The sequence below is a fragment of the Carassius gibelio genome, chromosome B15 (assembly GCF_023724105.1).
Source record: "Carassius gibelio isolate Cgi1373 ecotype wild population from Czech Republic chromosome B15, carGib1.2-hapl.c, whole genome shotgun sequence".
Classification (NCBI taxonomy): domain Eukaryota; kingdom Metazoa; phylum Chordata; class Actinopteri; order Cypriniformes; family Cyprinidae; genus Carassius; species Carassius gibelio.
The window spans coordinates 6645792-6669652 of NC_068410.1; the positions used below are offsets into that span (position 1 = coordinate 6645792).

The following is a 23861-nucleotide window of genomic DNA, read 5'->3' on the forward strand; positions in this document are numbered from 1 at the left end:
TAGAAAAGACTTCCCAAAGAAGCTCTCTTACAAATAAAGGTTCAAAAAACCTTTGTTTCTTCATGGAACCATTAATGCCAGTAAAGAACAATATTTTATAATCTAAAGAATAATTTTTTTTTCTTTTCACTATAAAGAACCTTGAAGTTCATGGTGTGTAAGAACCATTTTGGGTTCCTCAAAGAACCTTAAAAAAAATAAAGTAAAAGAAAAACATTTTTCTTAGTTTAAAGAACATTTTAATAATCCAAAAACATTTTCCTCCATAAAACATTTTAATAATCTGGAGAAACTGTTTCCTCTATAAAGAACATTTTGTGTACTGGAGAGGTCCCATGGAAGGTTAAAAAAATTAATGCATGCAGTACAGGTTCCAAAAAGAAGCTTTGCAGCAATGCCTATAGAAAGAACTATTTTGGATTCCATTTCTTGGAATATGATGAAGCTTCTTCCACAATAATAAAAAAAAAAAATTTCGTGGAGGGTGAAGATTCTACATGGAATTGGAACCATATGCTTTCTTTTAGAACCTTCATTTTTAAGTGTTTATTCATCATTTTTAAGAGTCTTATGAAACCATATGATTGCTTTGCATGAGAAAATCTCAATGTAGTAAAAGTCATTGCGGTCCAGTATTTTTTTGCACTCCATTTTACGTTCATTGTGTTTTGTTTTTTATGACAAAAGAAAGCCATACATGTTTTTAATGAGGTGAATAAATGATGAGAGAATTTTCATTGTTGGATGAGTTCACTGATAGTGACACCCTGTTCCTTTAAATCTCAAACCACTATTGAACGCCACATTATTTTAATTAGGAAGGATCTCCCACACAGAGTTTCCACTATTGCATTCCTGATGTTACCCAACGGGGTCGTCGGAGAGTCATCGTCAGTGTTATGTCCCGTTAAATCATGTTTATGACAGGTACAAGCCGACTCCATTGGAAAGAATGATCAGCAGATGGGTGTCACACAAATCATAATGCCACAGCCCTAGTGGTGAGGAAATAGGCGTCTTCTTGTAGCCCAGTCATCATTCTTCTGGGTGGATATTAGCCGTAGGTATATTGACAGCTGAGAAAACAGCAAGGGGATTTGAGATCTCTTCATACCTTCATTTTCCCTGCTCTCCTTCTCACTGAGGAGAGATTTAATTCTCTGTAATTACTTTATTGACTCATTTGCAGAGCTGAATTGGCTCCAATCTGTCGTCAATAAAACATACACAGAGATGAAGAACAGCACAGCAATGCTTAAGCACAACATCATAGTGGGAGGCAAATTTTCCTTCAATAAGGAGAGTGTCATGGCAAGCCTGGTAATATATGTGACAATCTTATGTAAAGCATAACATAATTTATGTTACTCCAAATTATGCTGGAATTACTAAATTGTGCATAATCTAATGCAGAACTATTGAGCAAAACCACTAAACAGTTGCAGAAGCCTGCTGATTCTCTCTCCTCCTGCAATGTTTTGTAATTATTTGCTAATGTTATTTTTTTTTTACTCACATTTGACTTTTCAGTATAAATTTTGGCAATGGTTGTAAAAGGAAAAAGAGGTTAAATGTGTCACATGATACGAAAGTTACTATCTGGATGAGGTGAAATGAGAGCTAATATGCCTAATTGTAATTTATTTTATATTTAACTAAATATTTCACTATAAAAAAATGCATTGACTTGATTTTTTTAATACATTGATTATCTGAATTAACTGATTCACTATAATATATCAGATTTTTAGAGAGTATAAACTGTTAAAATTTTAACCACGTTGTGAATTGAACTTGCATTGCCAGCATAACCAGCAGGCCAAGCAAAGTTTTTAAAAGATGGAATCTTGAAGGACATTTAATTATCTTTGCCATTTCAAACATTCAGAGAAAAAAAAAAAATCTCTTACCACAGTTGTTGACCTTCGGCACAATGGCAGAAAATAATTAAAGAAGAGAAATGTCTAAGCTCTATTTGGATCTCACTCAGAAAATGAGAGCTGTTAACTCAATCTGAGTTTTTACTGGCCCTGAAATCTTGAGACTTGAATTGCTCTGGTAATGAAACCAAGTAAAAAAAAAAAAAAAAAAAAAAAAAAAATGGAGACATGGATATGGCAACATCATCATAGAAGTAAATATACTGAAAATAGATTAATATTAAGTCAATAATTAGTAATTTAATATACACTATGTAACTTTTAAACTCAAAACCAAAAGTTACTTTCGGAGATACATGGTTTGGGTTATATGGGTTATATGAGTTATATGAGTTATAATTATATAATTATATGAGTTGCTCTTCAGCTCCATTAAAAATGCCAGTGGAAGGTTCCTGTTTGTGCGTGCTCCACTCTTTTCAAGATTCATGGATTCATGGATCAGTGCGAATGTCACTAACAGCACCAGAACTCTCTTAACAACAACAACAACAACAACAACAACAAAGATATCTGAAAAAAAAAAATTTCTTGGGTAAGTAACTTATACGTTGCAGTTGTTTTGACTTCTTGTTGTTTTAAAGCTTTTTTTACAGCATAATTGATCAGTTTACATCAATTGAATTATTATTTTCTTGTTCATCCCTGCTGCTTTGAAACCATCTGTACTGTATAAATAACTACAGGTCAGACCAAAAGTTTGGACACACCTTCTCATTCAAAGAGTTTTCTTTATTTTCATGACTATGAAAATTGTAGTCACACTGAAGGCATCAAGGGCTATTTGAGCAAGAAGGAGAGTGAAGGGGTGCTGCGCCAGATGACCTGGCCTCCACAGTCACCGGACCTGAACCCAATCCAGATGGTTTAGGGGTGAGCTGGACCGCAGACAGAAGACAAAAGGGCCAACAAAGTGCTAAGCATCTCTCGGGGAACTCCTTCAAGACTGTTGGAAGACCATTTCAGGTGACTACCTCTTGAAGCTCATCAAGAGAATGCCAAGAGTGTGCAAAGCAGTAATCAAAGCAAAAGGTGGCTACTTTGAAGAACCTAGAATATGACATATTTTCAGTTGTTTCACACTTTTTTGTTATGTATATATTTCCATATATAATTCCACGTGTTAATTCATAGTTTTCAGTGTGAATCTACAATTTTCATAGTCATGAAAATAAAGAAAACTCTTTGAATGAGAAGGTGAGTCCAAACTTTTGGTCTGTACTGTATATAATGATGACTTGACTTGTTAAAATCAGCAGTTTTAATGTTTGGCAGAGATCACACAAAGGTTTATTGATATTTATTGTCAAAAATGGTTGAAAATGCAAAGTGGTAGTTTAAAAATAGTTTTTTTGAACATTGTCATTACAAAACAAATGTATTGCTTATATGCAAACTATGTTGATGCATGTTTTATTATGGATGCTTTCACTTTCCCTTTTTACTTGGAAAATTTTAATTTCGAGGTTCACCCACTGCATATAGTATTAGCCTGACCTGATTTCTTTTATGTATGGATATGACATTGTAATGGAATTCTTTAATACTGTTCATTCTTTTTATTTGCCACGTCAACGTAAACACGGATAACAATATTCAGTTTCCTGTGAAATCCATCATGGCAAATCTAAAATATAAATAATCATTATTATTGACTATCCACTGTGGTTATAGCCAAAAACTTTGTTTGGGTGATATTTTTATGATGTACTGGCTCATTCTTTAAATGAAAAACATAGTGTTTTAATTTTTTTTTTTTTTTTTTTGAATCAAGAGATTCTCTTGACTAAATCAAATTTTCCATTGTTATGAATGAGTGAAAGAATCAATTAGATGAACTTATACAATGAAAAGAATCAGTCCTTTCATCACTACAGATAGGATCATAATAGTTCATTAATATGATCAGAATTTCCATCTATATGAGAGAGAAATGGCATCTACCTTGTCGATGTGATATTAAAAAAACAATATAGCCGTTGTTCCTTTTGCATTTAAAAGGAAAACCCTGGGCCATTGTCTGTGGAATAAAAAGGGTGCTGTAAAGTTAGTAGCTCTTCTACTTAGCTAGTTAGTCCCAGCAAATATGTCGGCAGCCTTCAGCAGCTTCGGAAGCTTGTGTTGGTAATAATGGAAGGGTTTCTCCGTCCTAACCTTGACTCGCATCAACTCACCAATTTTCTTCTGTTGTCTTTCTCTTTTTGTAGGTGTGTGTGGGCAGCAGGCGTTCAAGACAGAGGCACGTAATGTGACGGTCAGGGCGGGGGCCACAGCTCTGCTGAAGTGTGAAGTGCTGAGGGCCTCAGGGGCCATGCCGTGGGTTAAAGATGGGCTGCTCCTGGGACCTCAGAGATCGCTGCCTGGCTACCCACGCTACAGCATGACAGGAGATGAACAGAAAGGTGAGAACACGGAGGGATGGAAAGAATGACATGCGGTGATTAAAAACAAACATCTACAAGTTGCTGAGATGTTTGCTGACATGTTGTTAGATGCGCGTGAGTGGGCAACTGTCCCCAAAGAGCACGGGAATGTGAAACTCTTCTCCAATCAGAATGAGTGGAAAATGCTACAGTACACTTCGTAAACTTGGATGAATTTGAGAAAGTAAAGCATTTATTATACACTCACCGGCCACTTTATTAGGTACACCTGTTGGTAACACAAATTGCTAATCAGCCAATCACATGGTAGTAACTTAATGCATCCAGATGTGGTGAAGATTACTTGCTGAAGTTCAAACCAATCTTCATTATGGGGAAGAAAGGGGATTTAAGTAACTTTAAACGTGGAATTGTTGTTGGTGCCTGATGGGCTGGTCTGAGTATTTCAAATATAGCTGATCTACTGGGATTTTCACACACAACCATCTCTAGGGAGAGAAAATATCCAGTGAGCGGCAGCTGTGTGGAAGAAAATGCATTTTTGATGTTAGAGGAGAATGGGCAGACTGGTTAGAGATGATAGAAAGGCAACAGTAACTCAAATAACCACTCATTACAACCAAGGTATGCAGAATACCATCTCTGATTGCACAACATGTCGAACCCTGAAGCAGATGGGCTACAGCAGCAGAAGACCACACCAGATGCTGCTCCTGTCAGCTAAGAACAGGAAACAGAGGCAGATTGGAAAAACACTGCCTGATCTAAGGAGTTTCAACTTCTGCTGCGACATTCAGATGGTATGGTCAGAATTTGGCTTAAAGAACATGAAAGCATGTCTTGACTCAACGGTTCAGGCTGATGGTGGGGGATATTTTCTTGGCACACTTTGGGCTCCTTAGTACCAACTGAGCATCGTTTAAATGCCACAGCCTTCCTGAGTATTGGTGCTGATCATGTCCATCCCTTTATGACTACAGTACCTATCTTCTGATGGTTACTTCCAGCAGGATAATGCACCATGTCACCAAGCTCAAATCATCTCAGACAGGTTTCTTGAACATGACAATGAGTTCACTTTACTGAAATGGCCTCCACAGTAATCAGATCTCAATCCAATAGAGGAGCTTTGGGATGTGCTGAAAAGGGAGATTAACATCTTGGATGTGCAGCCGACAAATCTGTAGCAACTGCGTGATGCTTTCATGTCAATATAGACCAAAATCTCTGATGAATGTTCTTGAAAACCAAAAGGGGGTCCAACCCGGTTCTAGCAAAGTGTACCTAATAAAGTGGCCAGTGAGTATATATTCATTCATTCAGACAGACAATTATTCAGTTACAATATTCCATTAATCACTGGAAAATGTTTTACTCACAACCTCAGTGGACAAATAAATGAATATATAAAAGTTAGGTATAATATTGAATATTGTTATGAGTAAAAAAAAAAAAAATAGTTTGTGGTAAATCACAGACATATATTTAAATATTTTATATCATTTTATTTACAATAATTCCTTAGAAATTTTGTTTTATATTACAGTATAACATTTTGGTTTTGGGATAAAATGTGACCTAGAATGTTATTGACTTATTTTGTGAGATTACCATTAATATTTTGTTGTCTTGGGTAGACGCACTGGAGTGTTTGGGATACGATTATTTATTTCAGTGTGAAAGATTATTAGCAGGAATCATTAGAAAATATTTTTCTCATAATCTGCAAAAAGCTATGGATGCCTCAGTCTCGATTTCTAGTTTAGATGCAGCCTTCCTCATCAAAATGCGCTCGGCTCTCTTAAAAACAGCTTAGCGAGATGCTATCAAAGGGCTTCTAATTTAAGCACCGGAGACAGATTTAAGAAATTAGCTTTTTTTCTTTTCTTTTTGAGTGAGAGGACTTTATACCACCCCCAATTCCCTTCCATATAAATGAATAAATAAAAAAAAAGTTAATATCAGCTCTGAATTACTCCTATTTTTAATGTCCACTGAGAGTAAATTGAGATTATTGTGTAGTGGGCTGAGGCACTGAATAACACACGATGCTTGGCCAGCCTGTATTGTGTATGTAATAAAGCCAATTAAAAGACAATGCTAAACAAGTCCTGAGCATCTGCTCCTCTTTGTGGAAGACAAAAGCTGCGAAAGAGAGGAAGTTTGTGCCAAACGAAAGTGCAAATGCTTAAAAAATGCTAACGCCATTGAAAGTACTGCTTGTGCCGTCAGGCATTGATAGGATGACGGATAAAGAGTGCCATGTAAGGGACAATCAATATCAGAAAAATCCATGCAGAAAGCATCTTTAATATTAACCCTGTCAACCTACTGATATGCAGGTGCACATCCACATGAGTTCTCGCAAGCGGCATGACACACACTCTGATACTTCGCCAAAGGAAATGAGTGAGAGAACAGGCCAGAGTTCCCGTTGGCGTATCATATTGGTTGTCAGAGGCGTAATTATCGGACTTCTTCAAGCACACGTTCACAAACACCCGAAAAGCAACACCGCGGCAGCGTGTACCGAGTGCAATTTCAAGAGAGTGGAAAATCATTAATGATTTGAAAGTGGTTTCCTTTCCTTCTATGATCACATAGATCTGAAAATTGCTGCTGGTTGGTGTTAATTATCCTGCCATCCTGGCTGACACCTCCTTTTTTCAGCCGTGGAAGTTGTCATATCAGGATACTATTTTCTGCACATTAGTTTTCTTCAGAGGGGAGGAGAAAAGGAAAGAAGAGGAAAAGAAAAATGTTCAAAGCTCGAACAGCATGCATAAACTTCACCCGAGCAGCCATTAATCCTGGCAGAATGGTAGTTGAACAAACAACCCCTTGGTGGCATGATATTCTGCTAGTAAATAACAAGAATCTTGCACACAAAGGAGCGATGTTGAAGGCCTGCATCAAATAGAACGAAGCACGTTCTTCTCTCGTCAGCGTTTGTCGCTAATTGGGGCCATTAATTTGAGATTGCATACAAATTGTGCACGGGCGCCATTTGACAATTGTAATTTCTTTACTCTGATTTGTTTCTGGCTATTTAAAAGTGGACTTAAGTGGGATTTAAAAGTGGGAACTCTTCAAATATGTTTTTAATAGCATGCATTCAAATAATATTCTGGGTTAAGTAACCTCAGTTTGTTAAAACAAGCAAAACTCTTTTCTAGTAATGCACTTATATTGCAAGTATATGGCTCAATTATAAAAAAAAAAAACATGTACTAAAGTTTAAAAGTTTGGGGTCCAAAGGTTTTTTGGGGGAAATAAATGAATACTTTAATTCAGCAAGGATGACCGTAAAATCTCAGTAAAAACACTTCAGTATACAGACCAGTTCTCATTGTCAACTAGTTGCTTATTAGCGTAAATATTATGGTTGCACTTTATTTTACAGTAGGTGTACTAACATGTACTCATAGTGTACTTACAATGTATTTATCTAAGAAAGTTCTGGTAATACAAGGTAACTGCATGGGATAGGGTTAGGTTTAGGGGTAGGTTCAGGGTTAGTACCTAGTTATTATATAGTTATTGTAATTATTTACATAGTATAAGTACATAGTATGTACATGAGGAACAGGACTGTAAAATAAAGTGCTACCAATATTATTAACATATTGGCTGTTTATTAGTATTGACCATATTCTACATCCCTAATCTTACCCACTACTTTAATAACCAGCAAATTAGCAGTTTATTAAGGCAGATGTCATAGTTAATTGTTTGTTATTGTGAAAATTGGACATTAAAATAAAGTGTATTGAATATAAAATATTCAACAAATGTTCCTGAAAAAAAGTATCACGGTCTACACAAACTTAAGCAGCAGCACAACCGTTTTCAATATTGATGATAAATGTTTGAGCAGCAAATCAACATATTAGATTGATTTCTGAAGGATCATGCGACACTGAAGACTGGAGTAATGATGCTGAAAATTCAGCATTGCAGTACAGAAATGAATTATTTTAAATAATAATGATATTTTACAATATTACTGTATTTCTGGTCAAATAAATGATTTGAATTGTAGTGTATGTTCAGTTGTTTGTATAACTAAATTTTAAAGGTTTAACTGCTTTTCTAGGCATACAAAAACAAGTTATGAACATTTTGAGAGAAGCTTGTTCATGCCAATAATATCATAAGGAGTATTAAGTTGTCATAACCTTGAATGTTCTTGCAATACTCTCATGCCATTTCCGCTCCATTGTCCATGTGAACAGTAAGATGACATTTCTCTCGTATTCTCTTCCTTCCTCCTCATAATTTCTGCTCTGTCTGCTTTCTCCTACAGGCCAGTACCATCTTCAAATTCTCAACGTGAGTTTGGAAGACGACGGCCCCTACGAGTGCCAAGTGGGCCGCTCCGTGAGCAGCCGTGCCATCGTGTCCCGAACAGCCTGGCTCAATGTGCAGAGTAAGCAATCCCATCTTTTACCACCGAGCAAGGAGGGGGCTGCAAATGGGGAAAAGCAGCACGTGGGACAACTTTAGCCATGACAGATCGCTCAACCAAGGCCGCTAATGGCTGCGCACGCACTGAAAAGGTGACACGCGGTGGCAAACCTAAACCTGTCACCATAGCCACATTCAGGGTACTAATGAGCCGTGGAGTTTCTCTGCAGTGTGGTGGAGAATCCCTTGTGCTGCACTTCAGATAATGTCCCATTGGTCACAGGTGTATGACAGCGGTGATAGCACGCATTAGTGATGTGGCCAATTAGTTAGTGTGCTTGGCCACAGCAGATAGGGCACTTAGAGCGGGCAACATCTGAGACATACCTGTGTGAGCAACGTGAGCTGAAGAGAGATCCTCCTGCTCGTGGGTGATAACTTTTCTTTTAAATTAATGCAATTTAATTAAACTCCACAGTGAGATATAACATGTCTAGATGGGGTTCGCTTTGTCCTTTGCTGTAGAAACTTCTTGAAAGGTAGTCAAATGCTGTTATGGTTTTGGAGAGGGAAATGAAGATTTGGAAAGAGCTAAAAAAGTTACACTTTTGACCAAGTGCAGGATTTCTTCCCATAGTTTCGAGGTCAGTGCAATATATGGGTTTGTGACTTGGCTGTGATTCTCTTTGTATTGTGTGAACCTTCGAGGGCGAATCGCCCCTTGAGAATAGCTGAAGGAAATTCATAAGACGTCAGGGGGAAGGAGTTTGACTTTGTGTCAAATTGATTCTGGTGAAAGAATCCGGCTAGTTATTGGTTCAATTCTGCGCTAGTGTTCTTTCCAATCAGAGTTCAATTTGAGGATGTTTGGAGCTGTTTCAACATGTCAATTTCTTAAGCACTCAAGCTGCGAGGATGTTATTACTCGACCGTTCTTGACTCATTTTGATTCAGGCATGAGAGGGAGATGGAGTCGGTTAGATGCTAACTTGAGAACAGCTCCGATCGGATCATTGTGTGAGTGAGCTGATGAATCTAGAATCATTTGGACCTGACATGTTGATTCCCAAATGAATTGTTCAATTGATTTGAACAGATTAAAAAAAAAGGACTAACTGAAAAGAGTGATTGATTGAGTTTTGTGTGTGTGTGTCTGTGTGTATAAATTCACAATATATTTTTTTATAATTGTGTGTACATATACATATATATGTATGTATATATATATATATATATATATATATATATATATATATATATATATATATATATATATATATATATATATATATATGAAGATCTTATAAAATAAATTATATATTTATAATTACAATAAAAATGCAATAACAATGTCTCCCAATTAATAAAATAATATTTACTAATAATGTTTTTCCTACCATCTGAGTGATTCCTTAATGAAATAGTTTTTTTTTATCATTTTATTTTATTTTACTCTCAAGTTGTTACAAACAAATGTGTTTTTATTTCAAGAACACAAATGTTCATGCCATTTTGAAATTTGAACATGAACAAAAATTAAATTTCAAAGTTTGGTGAATAATAGGAGATTTATATATATAAAGATTAACAACCTGAATTTAACAAAGCTATTGTGTGGCTTAGTAAGTGTTTAAATATAATGCATAAATCATATTGGTCTGCTTTTATGATTTTATTTAAAGTGACGTGACCTACAGCCAAGTATGGTGACCCATACTCGGAATTCGTGCTCTGCTTTTAACCCATCCAAGGTGCACACATACAGAGCAGTGAACACTCACACACACACTGTGAACACACACCCGGAGCAGTGGGCAGCCATTTTTGCTGCGGCGCCCCGGGGAGCAGTTGGGGGTCCGATGCCTTGCTCAAGGGCACCTAAGACATGGTATTGAATGTGGAGAGAGAACTGTACATACACTCCCCTCACCTACAATTCCTGCCGACGCGAGACTCTCTAACCATTAGGCCACAACTTCCCCATTCACCCATTATTTTGTCATTTATGGGCTTTAGAAATGTGATAAGTCCCTATGAACTGACGCTGTATTAAATAAAAAAGCTGCATGGAGAAAATCACATTTAGTTTTACCTAGAAAAAACGAGGATGAAAAAATACAGCAATGACAGAATTTTCATTTTTGAGTGAATTATCCCTTTAAACATACCTTCAAGGTTTGATATTCCATCACTTTTCTTAGTTTAGGCATACAGTATATGTATACATTTATTTGTAGTTTATTGCTTGTGTAACGTAGCTTTTAAGATTAATCTGCAGCGTTGCATGGCAGACGAATGCTCGTGAGCATGAGCACCGGTCCACGTCACATCACTGTATCATTCCTTCACTTTCTAGGCTTCTCTCAGTCACACTTTCTTATACATATGTAATCCTCCCTGTTTCACAATTTCTCTCGCTTTTCTGTCCAATCTATCTTTTTTTCACTCACTCCCTTGTCCCTTTCAGAGTCTCTGTCTTTTGCTTTCCTTCCATCTCTTGTACCTCCTGTGGTGGGAGTCTGCCCATATGTATAAGGCAGGGGGTCTTGAAAGCCCCTTTTATTCACCAGTCATCAAGGAGTCACTTCCTCTTCTGTCCCAGAGATGTGTGTGTGTGTGTGTGTGTGTCTGTGTGTGTGTGTGTGTGTGCGCGTGCGTGTGCGCGTGTGTGCGTGTTTGTAAAGGAGTGTGGTTGCTGTGGTGACTGCCTTTCTTTTGCCTGGGAAGGCAGCAGGTTTTATTGACAGCGATGAAAAAGAAAAAGGAAAAGACAGTGAATATAGTTATTGGTGTAACATAATCTCAGTTTCACACACTTACACAAACACACACACGCTTCTGCATCAACTGGAGCAGGCCTGGGTCACTCATTTATCACAGTCAACAGATGGGTTCCTTTTGCATTTGTATGCTTAAAAGGACTATCAGTTTAACACATTCATTTGGTGTGAGTTAATTATATAAAAAATAATAATAATAACAGTAGATCATAGTGTATTTTATTTAATTCATTATAATTGTTTAATAATAAAATGATATAATAAAATAATAAAATTAAATAAAACTAATAAAATTCCATTAAAATAATGATGAGTAATATTTATATTTAGTATAAATTAGTAATATATATTATTTAAAATGATTATATGATCAATATTATCATATCATTAATATTATTATTTATTATTATAAAAGTATATTGTATATTAAATAATATAAAGTATATCATATTTTTAAAAATACTTGTATAAAATCACACATTTTAAAATAATAATGTTTTATATATTTTTGTTATAAAATAAAGTAAAAATCTATTTAAAAAAAGTTTTAATATGGGAATTAAAAAAAATAACGTTATAAATTAATTTTTAATTAAAATTTAAATTAATTTTATATATTTAATAATATATTTTTCAAGTGTGATATTGCAAATAATACAGAAAATCATTATATATACAATTTTCAAAAATGCAATACAAAAACTTAAATTCCCTAATATGCATTGTTCTTATCCTCTGAGTGATTCAAGCCACTGCAAGTCTAATAGAGATGAAACAAACACTATATTGATTATTCATAGACTTTTTTTCTTTTAAATTTTCTATTAGTTGTTTAACATGTTTACCACAGTAACACTACAGGCTGATGTCTTTGAATTACATTTAGGGGTCTTAGCAAGACTGGATAAATGTAATTAATAGGCATATGTTTTAATTAGTTTGATTACAGGGTTGTTAGTGATCCTTGAAAAAGTATGACATTTCAATCCCTTTTACTTATTGTTTAGTGTTGCCATATGTAAGTAAACTATTAAAGGCCAATTTTTGTTTGTATGATGTTTTGAAATGGCCGTTTGCAAATGCGAGTGCTGAAGGCAGCAGTATTTTCCCATCCATTACCTCACCATTGCACCCGTTCAGGGCTGGATTTTTGCTGTGTCTGCTTCTAATCTACCTCAGTAAATCCAATCCAAATGGCATAATGTCTTTACAGAGGGGAGTTGTGAGTTAGGGGGGGGGGGGGGGGGGGGGGGGGTTTACAGAGTGAGAGACTAAAAGATGAGGCAGGGTCTTAATTGGATTCTCTCTGTCCATGTGATATGGTTTATAATGGCCTAATTCAAGATGAATCACCCTTGGCTTGCTAGAAGCTAAGTGCGTAGCCACAGCATCAATCGCTATCTCCACAGGCTCTGCTGTGAAGCTTTCTCAACACTTCTGTGTGTGTTTTTCTTCTTTGTCACACACAGGCAGAAGATAACCAAGGCTGTCACTTCAGGTGGCGCCTTATAATCTTGAACAATAATGCAGCCGTGTCCTTTTTCTCCTTTGATCCCGACTAGCCGCTCTAGCAAACCATCGCTAGCATTTCACGAATACAAACAGGTTTAAATCTGATTCCGGAGCTAACCTTTGAATTGTTCCAAAAAGTTAATTATAGAAATCTGTTTCCATATCAGAGTTAAAAATACCACTTTATAGTTTACAATTGTGATTTATTGTCACTGTTGCAGCTTAATTTCTTGTAATTGGATCCTTACATTTCTTCCTTATTTTAAACCTTTTCATAGTTAAGTGTTTTATTTATTTATTTGACTCTTGAGGTGCAAGTCGGTTTAAATGAATGTAGGATGTTGAATGGTGCACTAGTATTTTGTGATTGTATTTATCATTATGAACATTATTTTCGAAAGTTTTGAGCAAATATTATTAACTTTGAACAATTTTGTGGCAAGTTTATTCTGTAAACTACTTTTAAGTGGTTTTTAAAAAAACTTTTTTGGACTTTGTTTTGATGGGTCTTTATGTAGAAAAGTAGACAAGTACGTTTGGAGAGAAGGACTGATTTTTAGAGGAATTAATAATATGCCAAAGGTGTTTGCAAATGTTTGCTTTTGAGATGTGTTTGTGATATTTTTAATACAGTGCTTCATTTTGCAGGAGATATGAGGCATTTTGCATTTTGTGTGTGCAATTCTTGGATTTGTCTGTGAAGTAAAAAAAAAAGAGAGAGAGGCAAAGTTTTGAAAATGTGAGTAAGCAGTTGAAAAATAAAACTGTAAATGATTAATTCAATTATTATTATTTTTTATTTTTATTTTGAATTGGCACATTGTTGATGAATATGCTTTTAACAGCCAATCAGTGTCTTAAATCAGAAACTCTCCATATGTTGATAATTTGCTTTATTATTCTGACAATTATTGAGAAATCATGCAGCAGTAATAATGATGCAGAACAATATTAATTACTTCCATCTAATAAGAAAAGCCTCTGTATCAACATGTTTTTCTTTGTCCGAGTTTAAGTTACGATGTAGAAAAGCTCCAAACTTCTAATTAGGAAAACAAACCTGTCTGATGTCGGTTGGATGGATGGATGAAGAGCTGGATAGATGGATGGATGCATGGATAAATTTAACGTAAAATATAACCTATTTTACAGTAAGTAGGCTTCATTTCTGAACTTTTGGATATGACACGCAATGTCCAGGTATACCATGACATTCTGCCCTCTCGGCCAGCTGGAATCTCTTTCCTGATGAGAGTCACTGCTGAGTCGCCATGATCTGGGTTTTGTTCAGGCATCTCTTTGCCACCCACGTTCAGTGTCTGAGTCATGAATTGTGCCACATATACATGATTGTCACTCACATTAAGTTAACCGCACATCCTGGCCCTACTGCCTGGAGGTGTTTTCAGTCCTCTGCATAGCCTCAAACTAAATATAAATGCAAAACTGTATCCAACACGGATATCTCCAGCTTTAAAGAGTCTCAACGTTCGGCTGATTACAGCTTCTGCGGCTCCAGAGTGATTAGTCATGTGACACTCACGGACCAGATGATTGGGTGTCATGTTTTTTAACCTTCTTGAGATCAAATATCATTTGTTCTCTAAATGTGACCAGCAGAAATTCTGCCGTTTTTCTGTGGGAAAAGCTATACACAGACAGTGTGAGAGCCTTTTTGGTCTGTGTTTCGTGTAGGGAAGTGGACTTGTGTCTCTAGATTATGGTTGGTAACTGGTTCGACTCTGTTTTGTTTATCAGTTGTCAGTCTGATTTACATTGATCAACTCTTGTTCGGCTGGGTGTTGAAAATGTTTATTGTTACATGCGGTGGGTTTAAAATGAAGAATATAGGAGCAGGAAAGACAGAGAGAGGGAGAAATTGCTGTTTTCTCTTTTGCCTCAGATGCACCTGCTGCACTCTTCAGACAGGAACGAGATGGGAGGAGATGAGAGGAGAAGTGCGGAGCGAAGGAAGAGGTGGAAAGATCAGTGGCATGAAGACGAGAAGATGAGATGAAATGAGAGAGGGAATGAAAGAGAGCGAGCAGAGGAGGAGGAATGGGACTGCTTCAATGGCTCTTAGCTTCAAAGCTCACACCTGAGCCCAGAGTAATCGTGTGTATGTGTGTGTTTGTGGACGCGTGTTTTCAAGACTTTTGGGGCATGTCTGGTCAAAACTTGTTAACAGACTGTGTTTGCTCATGTGGTCTAACAAGGCTCTGATGTGTGTGTGTGTGTGTGTGTGTGTGTGTGTGTGTGTGTGCGTGTGTGTGTGTGTGTGTGTGTCGCGACGTGTTTGCCGCTGAGTAAAACCATTCATATAAAATCAAACCACTTTTATATTTCTATAGTCCTCATCTCGTGTCACTGTACACAATGTAACCATATTTTTTCTAAAGTATTCTTCGTTTTATGTGTGAAGCGTTTTAATGAGGGAGCAATTACTGAGTGTACCTCAACATCACTGTTGTCGCGGCTACATCTCGATCACCAAACTGCAGCAACATTCATTTACACATGAAATGTGTAAATGACTGACTGATCTAGAAGTCCATGTAGGAGGTAGTGTTGTTTTCATTTTAGTTTTAGTCTAGACTTTGTGTGAAGTTGTCATTTGAGTTTTTATTAGTTTTAGTCACGTTCACATACTCTTTTTAGTCTAGTCAAGTTTCAGTCAACTAAAAGTCTGAGCATTTCAGTCTTATTTTAGTCAGAGTTTTCCATCCTGATGACATTTTGTCTAAATTGTATTTTAGTCTCTTTTTAGTAATGCAATTCTATTTAATCCAGTCAATACAGTATAAGTACCTAGTAGTATAGATGAAACCAAAATTTTCTTCTTTTATTTCAAAGAAGGTTATCTTATTATATTATTGTTATACCTTGTAGACTCAAGAATACATCCATTCCAGGCCCGGAAGATGCTCTGATTGGAATTTACAACATTTATTTTACCAACCAAACATTTTAGAAGTACACACATTGGTCCCTTTCTCTGTGTCAGACTTAACTTTGTTTGTTGGCGTCTTCTAAATAAGGCCACGAGTGGGGCTTGAGAAAGTGACATCGTCTGCGTCTGTGCAGTGCGACCTGATGCGGCCCCTGAAGTGAGACACAGGAAACGGAAATACTGAAAAATAATAAAAATAACGTGACTAAACGAGACGAAATAACATTATATCATTTAGTTTCGTCTCGTTTTGGTCAACAGAAATGAAGATACATTTTAACATAGTTTTTATTTTGCAAACCACATTTAGTCTCGTTATTGTTCATCAACAATATTGCATTATGCACTTAATTATAGTCATCGTCACATGACCAGCATTTACATTGCGTTTCGTCTTGTTTTCGTCATGTGATAAAGGTTTGTTGGTGAAGACAGTTAGTCATAATTTTCATTGACGAAAGCAACACTAGTGGGAGGGAGCTGTTTTTGTTTATTTCTACGGGGAATTTGTGCGCGAGAGAGCTTGAAAAAGAGTGACTGTGATACAATTATTGCCTTTTGACTCTCTTTTCATTCATTTGGCTTATGCATGTGCGAATCAGTTTGGAAGAAAACATTTGCATGTTTATATGTTTATTGATGAGTATGTGAGAGAGGAACCGAGGGGGTTTGTTCATCTGTCTGCACTAATGAGCCTCTTATCTTCCTTATCTTTCCATCCGTCTGCATTTGTCTAATGAATCAAATTTCACAGCTCGATGTTTCCCGCCTGAGTGCTCATGTGTGTTCATATCTCTGTTCTTGTGCATGCGAACACGTACTTGTGCATGTCCGGGGTTTTTATTTGCTCTGTGCATGTGAGCGTGCATTTGTCTCAGGAGGAGAGGTCGCAGGAAGTATGGTGGGCGACTCAGGTGGGCTTTTCTGAGGTCATAATCTTTGCCTGACTAATCACTGACTGTCATGCTCTGGCTCCCAATGCTGCTAGTAACTCAGACATAACCCCACAAACCCCCCCACACACATACACACACTCACACGCATGCTTTCCTTCTCTCATCATCCCTTCTCTTTGGTCACAAAGAACAGACTGCTGAGCACACACACACACATACACACACACACCTGCTTTCTACCACAGCTCAACTACAGCAGAAAGGAAAAGAGGAAGAATGAGGTAACTGGAGGGTGTTCAAATGACCAGGGGCCTAGAGACATCTTGTTCCAGTCATCGCACCCCTTGTTGTTTCTGAAAACAGGCTGAGAGGCCTAGTCATTTAAATTTGTTGTTACAGCAGGATGTCCATGACATCAGACTTGAAATGAATGAGTTGAATTATATTAAAGTTGACACTAATAAATACTAAGCTTTAATTTTTATTTTTATTTTATGTGAAAATGAATTCAAAATTTTTGATTTTTTGCTTTTTTTTTATCGCATGCCTTCATAATCTTTAATCAGACACATTAACATTCCCTCCCCTGTGCAAAGACATTTCTTCTCTGGTGACGTGTGGGACAGTAATCCCTCCTTAAAGCTGTCACTTACATTAGATTGCAGCAACTAACAAACGATCCAATGATCTCTTCTATTCCTGAGGGAGAAAAATCAAGTCCCAATCGATGGTGTGGCCTGCTGGTACAAAACGGTTGTGAGAGTCTTCTGGATGGCTGCTAGGGCTTAGGGTGATCTGAATGGTTGCCTACTGGAAGAGGTTAATATGAATTCAAATATTTGTGTGTGTGTGTGTGTTTAGGTTTCTGTTAGTATATTAAAATTATTATTATTTTTTTTATATATACAGTATTGTTCAAAATAATAGCAGTACAATGTGACTAACCAGAATAATCAAGGTTTTTCGTATATTTTTTTATTGCTTCGTGGCAAACAAGTTACCAGTAGGTTCAGTAGATTCTCAGAAAACAAATGAGACCTAGCATTTATGATATGCACGCTCTTAAGGCTGTGCAATTGGGCAATTAGTTGAATTAGTTGAAAGGGGTGTGTTCAAAAAAATAGCAGTGTGGCATTCAATCACTGAGGTCATCAATTTTGTGAAGAAACAGGTGTGAATCAGGTGGCCCCTATTTAAGGATGAAGCCAACACTTGTTGAACATGCATTTGAAAGCTGAGGAAAATGGGTCGTTCAAGACATTGTTCAGAAGAACAGCGTACTTTGATTAAAAAGTTGATTAGAGAGGGGAAAACCTATAAAGAGGTGCAAAAAATGATAGGCTGTTCAGCTAAAATGATCTCCAATGCCTTAAAATGGAGAGCAAAACCAGAGAGACGTGGAAGAAAACGGAAGACAACCATCAAAATGGATAGAAGAATAACCAGAATGGCAAAGGCTCAGCCAATGATCACCTCCAGGATGATCAAAGACAGTCTGGAGTTACCTGTAAGTACTGTGACAGTTAGAAGACGTCTGTGTGAAGCTAATCTATTTTCAAGAATCCCCCGCAAAGTCCCTCTGTTAAAAAAAAGGCATGTGCAGAAGAGGTTACAATTTGCCAAAGAACACATCAACTGGCCTAAAGAGAAATGGAGGAACATTTTGTGGACTGATGAGAGTAAAATTGTTCTTTTTGGGTCCAAGGGCCACAGGCAGTTTGTGAGACGACCCCCAAACTCTGAATTCAAGCCACAGTACACAGTGAAGACAGTGAAGCATGGAGGTGCAAGCATCATGATATGGGCATGTTTCTCCTACTATGGTGTTGGGCCTATTTATCGCATACCAGGGATCATGGATCAGTTTGCATATGTTAAAATACTTGAAGAGGTCATGTTGCCCTATGCTGAAGAGGACATGCCCTTGAAATGGTTGTTTCAACAAGACAATGACCCAAAACACACTAGTAAACGGGCAAAGTCTTGGTTCCAAACCAACAAAATTAATGTTATGGAGTGGCCAGCCCAATCTCCAGACCTTACTCCAATTGAGAACTTGTGGGGTGATATCAAAAATGCTGTTTCTGAAGCAAATCCAAGAAATGTGAATGAATTGTGGAATGTTGTTAAAGAATCATGGAGTGGAATAACAGCTGAGAGGTGCCACAAGTTGGTTGACTCCATGCCACACAGATGTCAAGCAGTTTTAAAAAACTGTGGTCATACAACTAAATATTAGTTTAGTGATTCACAGGATTGCTAAATCCCAGAAAAAAAAAATGTTTGTACAAAATAGTTTTGAGTTTGTACAGTCAAAGGTAGACACTGCTATTTTTTTGAACACACCCCTTTCAACTAATTTCCCAATTGCACAGCCTTAAGAGCGTGCATATCATGAATGCTGGGTCTTGTTTGTTTTCTGACAATCTACTGAACCTACTGGTAACTTGTTTGCCACGTAGCAATAAAAAATATACTAAAGACCTTGATTATTCTGGTTAGTCACATTGTACTGCTATTATTTTGAACAATACTGTATAAAAATAATTACACTCATTGGATTGTCATCAGCCAGTCAGCTGATATACACACACACAAACATTTTAATTGTATTTAATACTAACCTCTTCAAATAGGGTCAAAATTTGGACAAATATGAGTTATTTTTATGCAGTTTTTCAGAATCGATTAGATCTGATACCAAAAATTTGAAATATCGGTAAATTCCAATACGATCCGATACCAGCAGTTTTTTTTTTTTTATCAGTGTATAATTTCTATACTTCTCTGGGTTGACCTGATCATCATTCTTGTGTGTGTTAAACAGAATCTGCTAAATATAGAGAACTTCATTTTAATGAAAAATAACAAATGAAAAAAATATATAATTATAATCTATAACAAAAATACGGTTAAAAACTAGGTTATTGAAAAAATCAGCAGCAAAAGTTATTCTAGAAAAATCATACCGTATCGGATCGATGCATTCCTAGTTATTTTATTTCATTTTAATGATATATATCACAAAATAGTTATGATATAGTTATTTTTGTTTCATATCAACATTTTTTATTACATTCAAATGTAAAAATTCTCATAACCGATGTTGATTTTACAAAAAAAGAAAACTAGCCCAACTAACATACATTTGAAAAAGAATGAAATTGTGAATAATTGTAAAATAATTGCAGGGTCAGAAAGCTCCACTGACACTGTGTTTTTTGCTCGCTTTCTGTATATAATTTATTTGTTATTTGAATAGTTGTGGAAATGAAATCATTACAATTAATAGTCATAACTTTCAGTGTTTTTATTAAAATGTGATCACGTTAAATACAGTTTCCACTGAATTAAAAACATTTTGTGACATGACCCCAGGACCAATATTTTACAGTATTTTTATTTATTTCTGTTAAATACCTAATTTAAAAGGAATTTATGTAGAGGTGCATATGTATTTACATTTACATTTATTTTCACAAATGCTATATAGTATAATATAAAGCCCATATGATAATTGTATTAAATGTTGATAACATAACACTACTTGGCAGTACTCAATATCCTGTAATACTTCAAATTATCTGTGCTGTTTCTTTTTCTTTTTTCTTTTCTTTTTTACTGTATTTAATGTGTTTATAATCACTTTTCACTGTCATATTTGTCTGTATAGTCTCTTATGTGAAGGGAAATAATTTTGGCACCAGTAGTTCAGGTCAAGAAACAGTAGATCTATTAGATTGTAAATTTGACATCACAGTGATGAAACACCTTTGTTTTTACAGCCTACCTTGGCCTTGCTATTGGTTCTGTTTTTTACTGTTGTTGTTGTTGTTGTAGGAAAGTACCTTTTGGCTTTTTTAGCTTTGCTATATATTGAGCACTGAGTCAAAAGTTGAGTGAGGGAGAATGAGGGATGAAGTGAAAGACACGCATAGAGGGGGAGAGAGGGAGAGAGAATTGCTCTACCTGCTTGCCTGCTCTGTGAGCACACCATCAGTCTTTGCTGGGAAATCTATGTGCCTGAACAATGTCTTCTCTAGCACAACAAGTGATGAGCCTGGCTTCATCTGCAGAGAATGAGAGAGAGCGAGGAAGCGAGGGGGCGATGGCGTGAGGGTGAGAAAAAGAGACAGCGAGAGGAAATTGCGAGCAGTTAAAAAGAGAGGGAGAGCAGAGGAGAAGAGAAGAGAAAACAAATGCATCTCATTATCTAAGCGGGCTCCTCTGCAGTGCTCTCCTCAGCCATCAGTGTCCACACAACTCCAATTGCTTCCTTTAAATCAGTTTGAAGCCCAAGCCTTGCCCCATCTGTCTCGATGTGGAGCCCCTCTCTCCTCACCACCAAGCTGCACACAGCAATAACGCCCCCTAGTGCCAAGTCCACGTAATCTGAGAATGTCCCACATAATGTTGTATGCTTTGAAGGAAACCACAAAAGTATTAATTATCAATAATTATATTATTTACCTTTGACTTTATTAAGTAATGTTATGTGACTGAGAAGGGTAAACAGTATGAGATCCAATGAACCAGTGTGACAATCTAATGAAACGTCTTTGTTTTATCTTGGCATAGTTTTTTTTTTTTTTTTCATTTTATTATTATTATTATTTATTTATTGCTAGCTTTGCTGAATATCAAGCACCAAGCCAAAAATGAGCATTAGTTTACCATTATCACAAATTTTCTTATTTGACTGCGACTTAAGGTGACTGTGACTTTTCTTTCATTATGTATTTATTTAGTAGAAAAATATGAGGGAAATATATATATATATATATATATATATATATATATATATATATATATATATATATATTTAAAAAATGACATTATTGTAATAGTATATAGAAAGTGTATTGTTTACATTTTTATAATATGATATTTATTGTGGTGCATACTTATACATCTATGCATATAAATATTTGACATCTAATTATGTATTTTACAAATATTTTCAGTTTTCTTATTATATGTTATTGCAGTGAATAGTGAATTTCCATGAGTTTTATATAAAGGGTTTTAATGTTCTTTTATATTTATACATATAAATGTTTTATTTTTTGTATTATTATTTAATTTTATTGAAAAACAGAAACAGTAAGTTCTCTCAAGTGCTTTATAAACAATCAAGTATCTTGTACATATCAATACAATTATGTTTAATTTGAACACTATTTTGATCTAAGCTGTTGCTGTTCAGACTGTCACACAGAATGCCTTCAGACTTCAAGTTAAGAGTTTAATACACCGTTTACTCAGGACGTGATCTTTCTTTCGGTCCATATTTGAATTATTGTATCAGCCTTGCATTTCCTTTCCCCCTTTTAATAGTTCAGCTTTTTGGTTTCGCACCGTCTAGGTTTTTAAATGCTAAAGCGCTTCCTGAGCTCATAAGCAGGATTTTATGATTTTCCTTATACATTGTACAACCAAAAATGATCCCGTTTCACACTTTTCCATCCAATATGGAGCTCACAGTGGGTAAACTCTGCTACCAGGGTAAACCTGGACAGTGCCACATTTGAGTTCTATTCGTTTGAACAGAGCACAAAAACTGATTTTCACTCTCTCTCGTCAAAAGTGCCGGGAAGAGCTCTGTTGCCCCGAGCAATGCAGGGGAAAGTTGCACAGCAGAGAGGTGAGAGGGAGCGCTTTGATCGGCAGCGTGCGCATCTCTTCTGCTGGAGGTGATTTGCAACACTGTTGCTGCTGCTCTTTTTCTTTTTTCCCTATAAGCAGAGCGCTATGCTAGATTAGCATTTAGTGCATTTCCACAGGCTTGTCGACAGCGCAGGGGCCGCTTCATCATCGGTCTGTGATTCACACAGGCGTTTCAATTGATAATGAGATGGCGTGCTTCTACAGTGTCGTGCTGAGGCCGGGGAAAGAGAAAGTGCTCTGATACAAAGCAACCAAGGAACAAGGCAAGACCCTCCGTGAAGATCTTAAATAACCACTTGTAGGGGTTTGTGTGGCCTAAAGTTAGATCTTATGGGAAAATTGCCCTAAGTTGTCATATAGCATTTAAAGGTCCATAGAACCACTACAGACAACACAATGCAGGACTATTTCAGACAACTAAAATGTATTGTTCTCCAATCCATTTCAAAACATTAAACAATTATGATAAACTGGATCCATAATATCTGTTTTTATGGTCTATGTAAGTGCACCTGGGAAGCATATACATCTCAGTCCAGTTATAAAGTAGTCATGTGAGTTAAAAGTATAAAGTGTCACAATGTCTTTGGATGCTTTCGACCTTCCCTGAAAAAGCCTTGGATATCGGAGAGGACACTCAACATCATCGACCGGTGGCGTGAGGCACGGCTCCGAGGTGACCTGACAGAGTATCAGCGACTGAACCGCCAGCGCAATGTGGCGATAGCCGAGGATAGGGATAAGTTCTGGCAAGCAGAAGCTAAACACTTAGAGTCCGCGGCCATTAACAACAATATGAGCCGTGTCTTTAGTCTGCTGCGCCAAGCCCGTAATGGCCCACGCATCAAGACAGTCCTGGTGAAAGATTCTGATGGCAACCTTATAGCAACTGAAGCAAACTGCCTCGAACGCTGGAAAGAGCACTTCAGCCTCCTTCTACAGCACGGTACAACCCCAGCTGATCCCGCTATCTCATCGGCCATTAATGCTGCAGTCCCTAGTGCTGTCTGCAGTACAGACCCTGTCACACCTGAGGAAGTCAGAGCCGTTCTAGAAAAAACTTAACAACAGGAAATCCCTGGCATCTGTGCAATAACCGCTGAGATGCTAAAATCAGGCGGGGAAAGCATCGTTGAGTGGCTTACCCACATATTCAATGAGGTGTGGGAGACAGAGAGGCTCCCCAGCGACTGAGGAGTCATCTTGCCCTTCTGGAAACGTAAGGGCAACCACAGGGGCATTACCCTTCTCTCCATCCCCGGCAAGCTCTTTACCAGGATCTTGCTCACTCATGCTCTCCCAGCCATCAGAAGCAGCCGTCATCC

The 23861-nt window shown here is 36.9% G+C and overlaps 1 protein-coding gene across 1 annotated transcript in view; it reads left to right on the forward strand.

Moving 5' to 3' along the window:
• The first annotated feature begins 4026 nt into the window (after nt 1–4026).
• Nucleotides 4027–23861, forward strand: part of LOC127973028 (uncharacterized) — a 53497-nt gene continuing 33662 nt past the window's right edge. The window contains exons 1-3 of the mRNA XM_052577065.1: nt 4027–4060; nt 4148–4342; nt 8631–8753. Of these exons, the coding sequence (XP_052433025.1) occupies nt 4027–4060; nt 4148–4342; nt 8631–8753 (352 nt within the window). The remainder of the gene's footprint in view (nt 4061–4147; nt 4343–8630; nt 8754–23861) is intronic.